We start from the raw sequence: 12,652 nt of genomic DNA, 5'->3' as shown, positions 1-12,652 counted from the left end.
TGTTGCTTCTCCCCCGTTGACACACTTGCTTCTTTGCAACTGGATGAGAGAAGGAGAGATCTCTGCAGCATTGGCAGGCTTCTCCATATCTCCAACTTACGCCTTGCGAGTGAAGATATTCCACAGTCTTGCAGATCGTGTGCAGGACAGAGCTGGCCTCCCTTTCCGAGAAGCACTTCTGCTTGAGGATCCGATCCAGCAGCTCCCCTCCTCTCATTAAGTCCGTCACCAGGTAAACATGCTTGCCATCGTCATACACCTATCAGATGGACACGTTTTAAAGAAGTTACTATTTAACTACACTCCTGAAACCTTTTACAGAGTGAAATTTATGACCAAGTTATCCAGCTTCGCATAGAGTCCATTAAAGGCTAGGAAACTGCACAGGGCAAAGTGTGTCCTGCACACATTTGCTCCAAGATGCACACAGAACTTAGTTACAGGGACAAAATTTGGCTTTGTGACGGGCTTGGGTGTTGTGATGCCCAGTCCATGAAACTAGAGAAACTGCTGCACCTGATCCAGCAAAGCACAGCTGGAAAAAAGACAACCTGCATGAGGGCACAGTGACTAGTCTCTCAGGGAAAGTGTCCGTTTCATGCTTGTTCCCAGGCATCTGGAAACACATTGCCATTGCAAGGGCAAGTTCTGTGCTGCAACAAAGGAGATTCAAAGCTATATTGGAGGGAAACATCAGAATTCACTTGCACATGGCTATGTAGAGACTATGAAACTTGCAAGGCTATTGCTTTGCAAAAGGTCGGCTGTGTATCCAAACTGGACGGCACAGAGGGAGAGAAGGGACACAAATTTACATGTTTTTATGGAAGAACTACAATTTTAGTTCCTGAGACACATGCAACCCACCAGCAAGCAAGGCCCTGAGTTTCCAATCAACCTTATTCTATTATTACACTCACATCCTTCAGGGTGATGATATTTGGGTGCTGTCCATACCGTAGGAGTATCTCAATCTCCTCTGAGGGATCCTGCTTACTCTTGTCAATCACCTGCAAGAAGGTACCTCACTTATTGCAAAGCCACATCAATTTAGCATTTATATCACATGAGTGTTCAAAAACACATTGGCTCAGTAATTGTTCCAACAGTCCTCTAGCATTATCCCCATACTGCAGACTGAGGCTGAAGACATAAGACAGAGACAGAGAGGGCAGCAGCAGCACAAATGACTTAAGCCACCTCGCAAATCCATGGTGGTACTGAGATTTGAAATCTGAGTTCACTTAACTACTAGGCTGCACCAACTCAGGTCCAAGGTCTTGCTGTGCAAAGAGAAGGTTGGGACTCTGCAGTCTGATGCCACAAGACTTAGGATTTAAGTGCTGGTTGCCAGCCTTGGCTTCTCCTCTCTGCTAAAAAAAGCATCTGCAAATAAAAATCCCCTTCAACGATGACATGAGATTTTTTTAAAAAAAGGTACAGCTATTCATGAGCAGGTTGACGAGAGAGGCTCTGACCTTGACAGCGTATTCTGTTCCCGTTGCCTTGTGAATGCAGCGCTTGCACACCGAGTAGGAACCTACGCCAATGGCCTCCTTCACCACGTAGCCGTCACTAAACTGGTGGTTCTTACCATGCAGTTGCTGGAAGTCAGATTGAGTACAAAGAGAAGAGGAGGGGGAGAATTTAGGCTGCTTCAGTGGGCCAAGCTTCCTATGCTGACTGAGGCACACAAAGGGCTTCGGTCTCTTTAATTTTTTTACTTCAAAAAGAGGCTGTAGGCTGTGGGTGTGCGGAGGACCCAGACTGGGCCTCCAGGTGAAGTTTTTTTTTGGGGGGGGGGTTTAACCTTTGCTCTCCAGAATGATTTCCCCTATGAACATCCTTCCCCAAAACTGCTACTTTCCTCTGAAAGTCCCTGGTTCAATAGGGCTGGGAAAAGAGCCTGCCTGGATTCCTGGAGAGCCCCTGCCAGTCAGTGTGGACAGTACTAAGCTAGATGGATGGTGACTCCGTATAAGGCAGTTCTGAAGAGACCATTTGCGTCTGACGAAAACTGCCTCTAGGCTGTGAAATGTCCACCTTATCTTTTGAAATGCATGCTATTTTGTAATGTTATTTGCTTTGGAAATGGGGGGTGGGAGAGACCCAAGGCTTTAATTTTGGGAAGGCAACTTCAATTAAGCCCAGCTCTACTTCAACACGCTGCAGGCCTGCCCCACCAGCTCTCACGATGCTTGTCTGCGACCCTCCCCACCTCTTCTTACCTGTACCATAGAATGCAAAGGCACTGGTGGGGATTTGGCCTTCTCATCCTCATTCAACCCAGTGGCCACAAAGCTGAACCCTCGGAAGAGCTGATGGGCCCCTGCGCTAGGCGGAATCCCAGGGGAGTCTGGAAAAGGGGAGGGAGGGAGGAAAGAAGAAAACAAACTGTATTGAAACAGCAGCTTATTGGCAGGTGGCTGTTTTATGCCCCCTCCGAACAATCAAGGCGGCCCCAAGCAAAGGACCATCAAGTGAGAACAATCTGGGGACAATAAAGTTTTCCTTGATTCCACCCGCCACGTTGAAACAGAAACAAATGAGAAGGGCATTTCACATGGTTCCACTTTTGCTAGGCTGTAGCAAAGTCGCACAGAGCCTAGGACTTGCCAATCAGAAGGTCAGCGGTTCGAATCCCTGTGACGGGGTGAGCTCCCGTTGCTCGGTCCCAGCTCCTGCCAACCTAGCAGTTTGAAAGCACCTCAAAGTGCAAGTAGATAAATAGGAACCGCTCCGGCGGGAAGGTAAATGGCGTTTCCGTGCGCTGCTCTGGTTCGCCAGAAGCGGCTTAGTCATGCTGGCCACATGACTCAGAAGCTGTCTGCGGACAAACGCCGGCTCCCTCGGCCCATAGAGCAACCCCAGAGTCGGTCACGACTGGACCTAATGGTCAGGGGTCCCTTTACCTTTACCTAGCATTTGGGGAGAGGCAGAGGAGAGAGCTGGATGACAGAATACTCCCTTTTATATAAGGTCTCTCTGTACATCCCAGGATACTAATTTTATTAGACTTTCATTAGCACACAAGGAAGATTTTCATACTGGAAAAGCAAATGGGGAACTTCTGATCTTGCAGATGGGCATGAAACATCAAGCAAAACCCACCCATCAAGCTTCCAAGGGAGAAAATATACAAAGTTCTCTGCAAACAACATCCCAAACTGAACTTGGGCATTAATGCATGATCTTAAAACTAAATTCAGGGCTTCTTTTGTGTCCCATTAACAAGCAGTTGTATCAAATGGTAATTCTGATGGGTCTACACTGAGTATAATTTAGTTGGGTATAACCCAACATGTCCAGACATCAGGGTTTAAAAGGCCAGGGATGGGGAATGTGTGGCCCTCCAGACTAAAACTCCCAATAGCCCCAGCCAGCATGGCTAGTGGACAGAGAAGATGGGAGTTGTAGTTCAGCAATATTTAGAGGGCACTGTATTTCCCATTCCCAGTTTAGGCTTAATGCAGCATCATGAGACACCTCTCTTACTGTGCCAAAGTCCAAAATACGAACCTTTTGGCGTTCGTGAGGTAAACTCTTTGTCAAAATAAAAGGTATCATCTGGTTGGCCAACAGCAGGTTTGAAAGGTGGCTTGATTTCTCGGCGAAACAGTTTCTGCAGAGTGAAAAGGTATACACAAGGGGCAGCTGAATCCATTTCACCAAATAAGTCATTCCAAAAACTGTGACACAGATGCACCAAGAAAGCCAAAAGGAGGAAGAGCAAAGCAAAATTCTGATTAGAGGCCTTGTTCTCCCCCAGGTGCTAACCTGAACCTAGAGCACATCACTTTGGAAAGGTGGGATCACATGATGAAATGCTCCTTCATGCAAAAACATTATCTTTATGTGAAGCAGGGGTGGGGAACCTTTTTGGCTTCGTGGGCCAAATCTTTATCCCACCCCACTGCCGGGTCAACTGTGATAGGCAGGTCGTCCTGCCCATTTGTCAATTACCTGACATCATGATGACAGCAAATGACTGACCTATCAAAGTTGGCCTGTGGGGATGGGTCTTTGCCAGTGTGTTCCCTGCAGGGTATGTGCTGGCAAAGCAGTACCCAGCAGGATTGAACCCTGCCCATCAGCTGATGTCAAATGGGCATGGTTTGGGGGAAATGGCATCATGGGACAACATGGACTGAAGTTGGCTGCCATTTTGCATACAGAGAACTGCATAGACCAGAGTTAGGATAGCAATTGGTTGGCTTTTTAAACTGAAAGGAGACCACCACCCACAGCTGCTCTCCAGCTATCTGCATAATTTTGGGGAGCCACAGAAGTTGCTTTCAGGATCCAGAATTCTGGTTCCCTTCTCCGGAACAGCCAACATGTCCAAACTAGCACCTATCACAGCAAATCAAAAGCCATAGCTGTACTGTTTACTAGTTACAGATGTGAATTTTAAAGAACTTGCAGGACTGAAGAGAAAAACTGAGAGGAAAAGACTGGTACTCACATTCCAGTCAATAGTGGAATAGAAAGGGTGGCGCTTTATTTCCTCAACACCATCTGAACCAGAACCTGAAACAGAAAGACACCATTTTGTTTATTATGCTGCAAACTGTCCTGTGACTTTCTGGCAAAGGGTCGTCTATAAATTTCTAAATAAAAAAAGTAAACAGAGTTATCTTAGTGGCTTGACTACATGGGCATTTGATCTGATTCAATAGGGGCCTCCTGACTGCATTGCTAACATTATCACAGCAGGAAGGGATAATCTGTGGCTGTCCAGATGTTGTTGAAACCCAGTTCCCGCCAGAATAGTCAATGATAATGGAGTTGGTAGTCCAGCAATGTCTATCTGGAGGGTCACAGGTGAGCCACCACAGCACTGTAGCTCTCAGTTTTGAGCTAAAGCATGAAATAGGAAGGGGGGAAGCATCCTTTGAGGATTTCAAACCCCCCCCCCTTGATTTCCATCATACTGCTGATGCCAGGGTAGCTAAGGTGCTATTCCCCCCCGTATAGCCCTGCCTGGCAACTGTGCTCCACAGATGGAGCACTGCTGGAAGTGCTGCATGCCCCAGAGGTGCACTTTGTACTAGAAGCCAGGCTTTTAGTGTTGTGGTTCCAGCCCTCTGGATTTGGCCTAGCGTCTTGCTGTTTAGGCAGATACTGAATACATTTTTGTTTAAGAAGGCATTCCCTGGTGTGTGACCCACTCATTTTATGGAACTTTAACTGTACGACTGAAGAAACAGTTTCATTGTTTTTAGAGTCTGTATCATTTGCGTTTCATTTCATTATTGTACACTGCTTCTATAGCTTCTTGCTGCCAAGCAGCTTATAAATCTGCAAAACAAACAAACAAACCAACCCCTCTGAACCCTAATAAAGTTTTAATTTCACAGGAGGGTTTAAACTTTTTGTGTCAGTGAGTTCCAGCAGCATTGTGCCATGTCGCTGAAAAAATTCAATGTGCATCTGACGACCGATCTGTGGCAGACTTTTTTGTGTCAGGGATATAAAGCAAGTCGGGACATCTTACCTAACCTATTGGCTGGGTTCCTCTTGAAAAGGGCTCGCAGGAGACTCTGTGCTTCAGAGCTCAGAAACTGGGGCATGCCCAGCTTTGCTCTAAACAAAAGGCAAAGAATTGTGCAACCAACCATGAGTCACAGAGAGAAAGAGAAGGCAGCAAACAGACTGTAGCATCTCCGTCTCCCCAACGCGCCACCGCCCTCTGCTGTCTTTCCTCTCACAGCACAGAGCCAAAGGATACAGTGTGCTCTGTCATTTCTACATCACAAACCTGGGCTCTTGAAATGGCAGAGGGGACACAGGACTATGCTTCCAATGCAAGGGTGGGGAGCCTCCAGTCTGTGGACTAAATGCGGCCCCCCAAATCTCTATATTTGGCTCTCAAGTCTCTTCAGAAGCCATACACCCCATCATGGCCCTGCCCCAAATCCTCCTCAAGTGTTTTCCCCTTGCCTGGAATGTGCCCTTCAACTGTGACATCACCTCTTTCTTGCTTGAATGGAGAGAGGTCTATAAAGAGCTGTAGAAACTGCAGACTTTTCATGGCTGGAATTTAGCCTAAAGCTAAAAGTCACATCTGAGATTCTGCCCGCTTATGCCTCTGACCCTGTCTACCACTGGCATGCAGACCCTGAAAGGTTGGCCATGAAGGAATGCAGCCCTCAGGCTAGAGAAAGGTTCTCCACCCTTGTTCCAATGGCATGGCTTCCAAGCGCATACAGCAGAGATCGGCAACCGGCAGACCCTGGGTCCAAACTACCCCCTGCACTCCCTTTGGCCCACCCCAGGATCCACTCCAGGGAAGACCAAGGAACAGCCTCTGTGACACTATGCAGTAATTCATTTGGTGGTACTGGGCAAAGGAAGGCCTTCCTTTGTAAACGAGTTGCTGGCTGGGTCTTTAGCACAAGGCAAACCCTCTGCAGCTGTGTGGTCTTACTTGAGAATGAGAGTCATTGTCTCCTTCCGGTCCTTCCCCTGGAATGGCAGGGCCCCTGTCAGCATCTCAAACTGCAAAGGAGAGCAAGCAAAAGCATCACACTCATGAACCAGGGGGCCCAGTAGATAACTTTCAGTGGTGCTGAATGTTACATATCCCTTCATCCTTTTTCATGGGCCATGCTGGCTGGAGCTGGTGGAAGCTGTAGCCCAGCAACAGCTGAAAGGTCCCGTGTTGGCTACCTCTGGACTGGAGGGTCTGAGGAGGACCAGTGTTGGGGTAGGTTTAAATCTTTGCTCAGTCATGGGCCTCCCTGGGCATAGCTGTCAAATTTTTCCTTTTCTTGCGAGGAATCCTATTTGGAAAAAGGGAATTTCCCTTAAAAAAGGGGAAACGTTACCAGCTATGTCCCTGGGTGACCCTGGGCATGTCGCCATCTCTCAGCACAACCAACCTCACAGTGTTGTTGCAAGCAGTATGCTCAGTTTAAAAAACAATTCCTCCTTGAGGAGAGGGATTCAGTGTTCAATAAAGAGGCTGATTCTATTGGTGCTGGCTGGCCAGAAAGAGGTGTAAGTGGTGGCAGCCACCTCTCACCTTCCTGGACAATGGCAGCAGCACCATCCACGGCTGCTCTTTCACTCTGCTAACTGAAGATGAACAAAGGATGCATTTGATAAAGTGACCTCCATGACAGCTTAGACCAGCCTTTCTCAACCTGTGGGTCCCCAGATGTTGTTGAACTACAACTCCCATCACCCCTAGCTAGCAAGGCCAGCGCTCAGGGATGATGGGAGTTGTAGTCCAACAACATCTGGGGACCCACAGGTTGAGAACCGCTGGTTTAGGCCAAATAAACCTGTTCCACCAGGTCCCTTTTTTAAAAAAACCAAAACCCTTAGCAAGGCCAGTTTTTACATTTAATTGCCACAAGATGGCAGCACTTCTTCAGCTAACTCCCACCCTCACAGCAGCTTCCACACAGCCAAACACTGAGTTTCAAAATGCTTCCCTACAGCCTCCATTCCTGAGCTGATGGAAGAGATCTTGGGTGTGGTATTGAGGGTCCTTAGGACAATTGTCCTACTGGACAACAAGGTCGATGCTAAGGCTATCTTCTTGGGGGCATCCACAACGCCTTTTCATGGGCCCAATACATCTGGCTAGTGGATCTGAAGTTCTCATCAAGAAGGCTGGCAATCTGGATGTGGAACATTCCTCTCCTGACTATTTATTTATATATGTGTTTATAAGGCTGCTTCAAAGAGCAAAGCTCTTTCAAGGTAGCTAATATAAAATATAAAATAATATTATCAAAAAACAACCCCCGAAGAGTGGCAAAACTGCAGCATAAAATTAATACATAGGTCAGGGTCATTCTATACAGCAACCTTCCTCAAGTGGGAGCCCTCCAGATGTTTCAGACCAAAGCTATGTGCTGGCTGAGACCGATAGGGTCATAGTCCTAAACATCTGTAGGTTGCTGAAGGTTTCAATAAAGACTAGGGAGGGACTGGTCTATTTAACTTCACATGCCTGTAACATTCCTGCTGTACCAGTCCCAATGGGCATTATAAAGTGGTAGCAATAGCAGTAAATCAGCAACACTTTCCTGCCACCACTGCATCCTTGCAATGCCTGTCATGAGAACGCTTTCCAAGTGGTATGTGGCCTTCTTCAACTTAGCAAGCAAGCAGATGTCAAAAGAACCTTCAGAGGCCCGCTATGCCTTGTTCACTAAGCACTTAAGAGCCGCCTTTCCTAGCTTGCGTCGCTTCCGATGTTGTTGGGACTACAACTCCCATCATCCTTGGCCATTGGCTGTACTGGCTGGGTCTCAATGGGAGTTGCAGTCCAAAACATCGCAAAGGCACCAGGTTGGGGAAGGCAGTGTTAGCTGCCATGACAGCTTCTGGGCAGAAGAAAGAAAGAAAGAAAGAAAGAAAGAAAGAAAGAAAGAAAGAAAGAAAGAAAACACTGTACCATTAAAATCCCGTATGACCACCAGTCAGCGCTCTGGGTGTGACCTTGGCGATTCACCACTTCTGGCGCCATGTACTCCACTGTCCCACAGAAAGAGTAGGCTTTCTTCTCATGGTCAATGGCTTCCTTGCTCAGACCAAAGTCTGCAAAAGGGGTGAGAAGTTGGGGGCGGTAGGGGGGTTTGGGGCAGAGAGATAGAGAGAGCAAAAGGTAAAATAAATGAGCTGCTTGCTTGACAAGACAGAGAGAAGCAGTTTATCATCACATTCAGGAATCAATCAACTTTTTAGGGCAGGCTGTACCTGTGAGTTTGATATGGCCTTCGTCATCCAGGAGGATACTGTGAGGAAAAGAGGGAAAGAACAAAAGGCGAAGAAACAAATAGAATAAAATCAGCAGAACACAAAACACTACATTAGATACAAGCCTACGTAAGCATCCTGTCAGTGCAAGGATTTCTGCTTGTGCAGTGGGACTCCCCCCACCCCTCCTGGGCTCTCCCCAAATCTGCTCTGGAGGGTTGGGGGGGCAATCCAGAGCAGATTTAGGGGGGCTGCAGGGGGAAGGGGGGTAATACTTGCACTGGCAGGATGGTTACTTAGTGCAACACTGGATACAAGCCTCATTGAAGAACAGTTTGCAAAACAGAATTCAACTGCATTCCATCCCCCACATGACCCATTAGCTAGGGGCTGGCTGGTTAATGCTCTTATGTTCTTCTACAACTCAGCACCATTTTATGTTCACAAGCCAAGCTAGAAACAAGCTTGGCCCTCTCGCCCTGGAATTAGTCCCAGCTGCCTTCTTGGCTCGACAGAAGACAGAGCACTGGGGCAATGTTGTGACAGAGGGGAAGGCCAAAAAATGACGTAGTACATGACATTTCATCCTGACCTCCCCACCCTCAAAGTGCCCTTGGCAGAATGATTGTCTGCTTAGGAACAGTTGGTGGCACCTGAAGCTTGGTGTGGCAGGTTTCATCTCTGCCCAAACCTAGAATTTAGGGTCTCATTTGAAGAGGAAAAGCAGGATCCCGGTGTCTCCACACCAGTCACTAGGGTTTCTGAATAGCTCTCAGATTCCACCCATCACCCCCTGGACCAGAGTGGGTGGCAAGTCAGGTCAGAGTTGCAGGGTTTCTGGTGAAGTGCCTGCCAAGCTGTACATTCAGGAAAAGGGGAAGTGCATGTAAACACCGGCCTGGATCAGGGCCTCCCTGAGAGCCAGGAAGGGGTAGGGGCATACTTCTCTGGTTTAAGGTCCCGGTATACGATTCCCAAGCGGTGCAAGTGGCCGAGGCCAAGTGCCAGCTCTGCAAGGTAGAATTTCACGTCTTCCTCTGTGAACATTACCTGGGAGGAACAGAGAAGTCAGCTGAGGTCAGGAAATGCAGAACTAACACAGCAGCAAAGGTTTGAGTATGCCTCATGTGTCTGTTAATACTGTTAGGCAAGCAAGTACAATTGATATTCCATGTCAAATTCTGTAACTTATAAAGCCTTACGAGGCTCATGACCCCAATACCTCAAGGGCCACCACCCTCCACATGAAGCAACCTAGACTCCGCAGTCTTCATCTGAGGCCCTTTGCCTTGTGCCACCTGAGGGACGGGTGGAGGGGTGACATGAGAACGGGCCTTCTTAGTGGTGGCTCCCCATGTATGAAATGCTTTCCCCAGGGAGGCATGTCTGGCACCATCACTAACTGTAGATGCCAGGTAAAAATAGTGGGGTTGTGTTAGATCAGTTTCTTACATATATTACTTATGTCTTTTAGGTTGTTTATCCTTGTTCTTAATGTTCAATGCAGCTTTGAGTTTCCTTTTTCTGAAAAAGTGACTAATAAATATCAATAATAATATTCGTTTTCTTTTTAAAAAAGAAAAAGAATTGCAAGTTTCTAGGCCTCACTACTCATGTAGAGAAATGGCTAAAAAAATATGCATAGATGTCAGTAAATCTCAAGAGAGGGCAGGTCAGGTTTCAAAGAAGTAATTGTGCTAAACTATCCCAACTTATTTTTTTTGGAGCGATGAGGCTATTAAGCTCTTTGAAGCAGCATCTCTGAATCTGGATAGACAGATATAATTTACTCTTGCAGCAGAATCTGGGTTCCATTCCTGCACAGCTTTTTCTTAAGCCCCAGGAGTCACTCTTAGATCCTTCCCCATTCCTTTCCCACCGTATTAAAAATATACTTCATTGCTTCAATTCTACAAGCAATTCTCGTAAATGCATCAATTTTAAAAGCACATTTAGAAGTTGCTAAGCAGCAGTGGGTGGGGAGGGGGGGGGAAACAGATTTGGAATCTTAGTTTGAAGATCATCTAGTTGTTGTCCTCCTGGTGTCACATGCTTCCTTGTTCTCAGAGCAGTTTCCTGTTACCCCATCGGGGCCTCTTCTTCCCCACACTTCCTGCCAGCATTTCTCCCTCCTACTCCAAGGTAACCAATCGCTTTGCTCAAGCAGCTATGGTGTAACAGGAGATAATGTGTTACTGTTTTGCAATCCTTTTTTGCTCTGCTTGACAAAGAGGGAAAAAAAAGGGGGGGGGGAGGCTTCTTGTCTTCTTCCAAAAGCCTGCTTCTTCAAATGCCAAAACTTACAGCATCCTTCCTCTCCCAGAAACTGGCTTTTGGAATTCCAAGCCCCTCCCCCCTTTAGTGCAGAGGAAATGGCAAATGGACCCACTGTCGTATAAGCTCTGAAGACAATTGGAAACCAGGGAACAAATTAAGCTGGAACAATATTGTCAAATCCACTGCTCTCTCCTTCCCCCTACTGCATTGCCTCCCAATGCTGACACACAGTCTCGCAATCTTCCTCCTACAGGTCTTAAAAACGTGACAGTCTGTATATTTTGAGGCAGCCTAAGTTGTCTGGAAACAGAATTGTTGTTCCTTCTACTCACTCTTCCCTCTATAGTCTCTCCACTTTGTGAGTTTGGAATCTAAATTGATCACTGCTGATCAGCAGGCATGAAATCTCTGCCTATCAGCTGATGGGCAGTGACTTCAGGCCTGCTTTCTGCAGGGATCTCCTATGTGATCAAGTCTCCCACATGGATCATGCGGCCAGTCCACTGCTTCTCTGCCTGTCCACCCCCTACATTTAAAGCACCTCTATGCCACTTTAAACTGTCATTGCTTCCTTCCTCCAAAGAATCTTGGGAACTGTAATTTGCTAAGGGTGCTGAGAGTTGTTATGAGACCCCTCACAGCACCAATAACAAGCTACAGTTCCCAGGATTTATAGGAGGAAGCAATGATTGTCAGAGTGGTATAAGACTGCTTTAAACATAAGGCATTGACGTGGCTTAGGTGAACAACACTTAAGCCCCACACCTGACCCTCTAACACTGTAGAGTCTGCAACATCCCCTGCAAGGCCTTGGGGAAATTTCACCAGCGCTGCCCACATGTTTTCATAGGACTGGCAGGACTGGCTAGGCATGGCAAGCATTTGCTTACGGCAAAACTATTTTTAGAGATAGAAATAAAGTAGCAGGCTATCTGAAAAGTTCAACTCAATGCAGTCTGCAAGCAATTCTGGATCGCTGACTGCTGCCTTGAGGCAGCAAAATGTATTTTTCATCTTTTGCCATCTTGAGGGTTAGAAACTTGCAGGTTGTTTTTCGTTCAAAGATGAAAGGCAAAATGAGGGTTGCTGCATAAGAGAGTCTGCATGCTTGTGTGATGAGGTTCTCAAGCTGCGGGATATACAGTGGTACCTCGGGTTACACACGCTTCAGGTTACAGATGCTTCAGGTTACAGACTCCGCTAACCCAGAAACAGTACCTTGGGTTAAGAACTTTGCTTCAGGATGAGAACAGAAATCGTGCTCTGGCGCTGCGGCAGCAACAGGAGGCCCCATTAGCTAAAGTGGTGCTTCAGGTTAAGAACAGTTTCAGGTTAAGTACGGACCTCCAGAATGAATTAAGTACTTAACCCGAGGTACCACTGTACATGGGCTCAATTATATTTCTTCAGCATTTTACAGTTCCAAGAGGAGATCTGGCAGACTTACTGGGATCAGCATTATCCCCACTGCATAGATGGGCAACATACATCAATGACAGCAGTAGAGACTCTCATAACCACTTGCACACTAGCCTATTGAAAGCCCTCTTCTGGCATTAATGCTCCTCCTGTACATGGGAGCAGAGACAGGGCCGCATGCTGAGACACCCCACCACTGCCATTGCCCTCTCCCTTGTTGTCCACAAATACAGTGCAAACA

At 47.0% G+C, this 12,652-nt stretch overlaps 1 protein-coding gene and 1 long non-coding RNA gene across 7 annotated transcripts in view; one reads left to right on the top strand and one right to left on the bottom strand.

The window, feature by feature from the left end:
- Positions 1 to 12,652, top strand: part of LOC310684850 — a 231,750-nt gene that overhangs the window by 22,177 nt on the left and 196,921 nt on the right. The gene's annotated exons all lie outside the window — the stretch shown is intronic.
- RPS6KA1 (ribosomal protein S6 kinase A1) overlaps positions 1 to 12,652 on the bottom strand; it is a 111,260-nt gene that overhangs the window by 10,056 nt on the left and 88,552 nt on the right. For all 6 annotated transcript variants that reach the window (XM_083455080.1, XM_083455079.1, XM_083455084.1 and 3 more), the window contains 11 exons: positions 9,659 to 9,765; positions 8,716 to 8,753; positions 8,414 to 8,556; positions 6,431 to 6,501; positions 5,498 to 5,586; positions 4,466 to 4,530; positions 3,520 to 3,622; positions 2,229 to 2,356; positions 1,479 to 1,604; positions 921 to 1,010; positions 101 to 259 (listed from right to left, as the gene is read on the bottom strand). In XM_083455080.1, coding sequence (XP_083311206.1) covers positions 101 to 259; positions 921 to 1,010; positions 1,479 to 1,604; positions 2,229 to 2,356; positions 3,520 to 3,622; positions 4,466 to 4,530; positions 5,498 to 5,586; positions 6,431 to 6,501; positions 8,414 to 8,556; positions 8,716 to 8,753; positions 9,659 to 9,765 — 1,119 coding nt within the window. The remainder of the gene's footprint in view (positions 1 to 100; positions 260 to 920; positions 1,011 to 1,478; positions 1,605 to 2,228; positions 2,357 to 3,519; positions 3,623 to 4,465; positions 4,531 to 5,497; positions 5,587 to 6,430; positions 6,502 to 8,413; positions 8,557 to 8,715; positions 8,754 to 9,658; positions 9,766 to 12,652) is intronic.

Source organism: Podarcis tiliguerta (genome assembly GCF_965153285.1).
Source record: "Podarcis tiliguerta genome assembly, chromosome: 8".
Lineage (NCBI taxonomy): Eukaryota > Metazoa > Chordata > Lepidosauria > Squamata > Lacertidae > Podarcis > Podarcis tiliguerta.
Note: the sequence above shows the minus strand (reverse complement) of the source record. Positions and strands in the feature narration are given on the sequence as shown.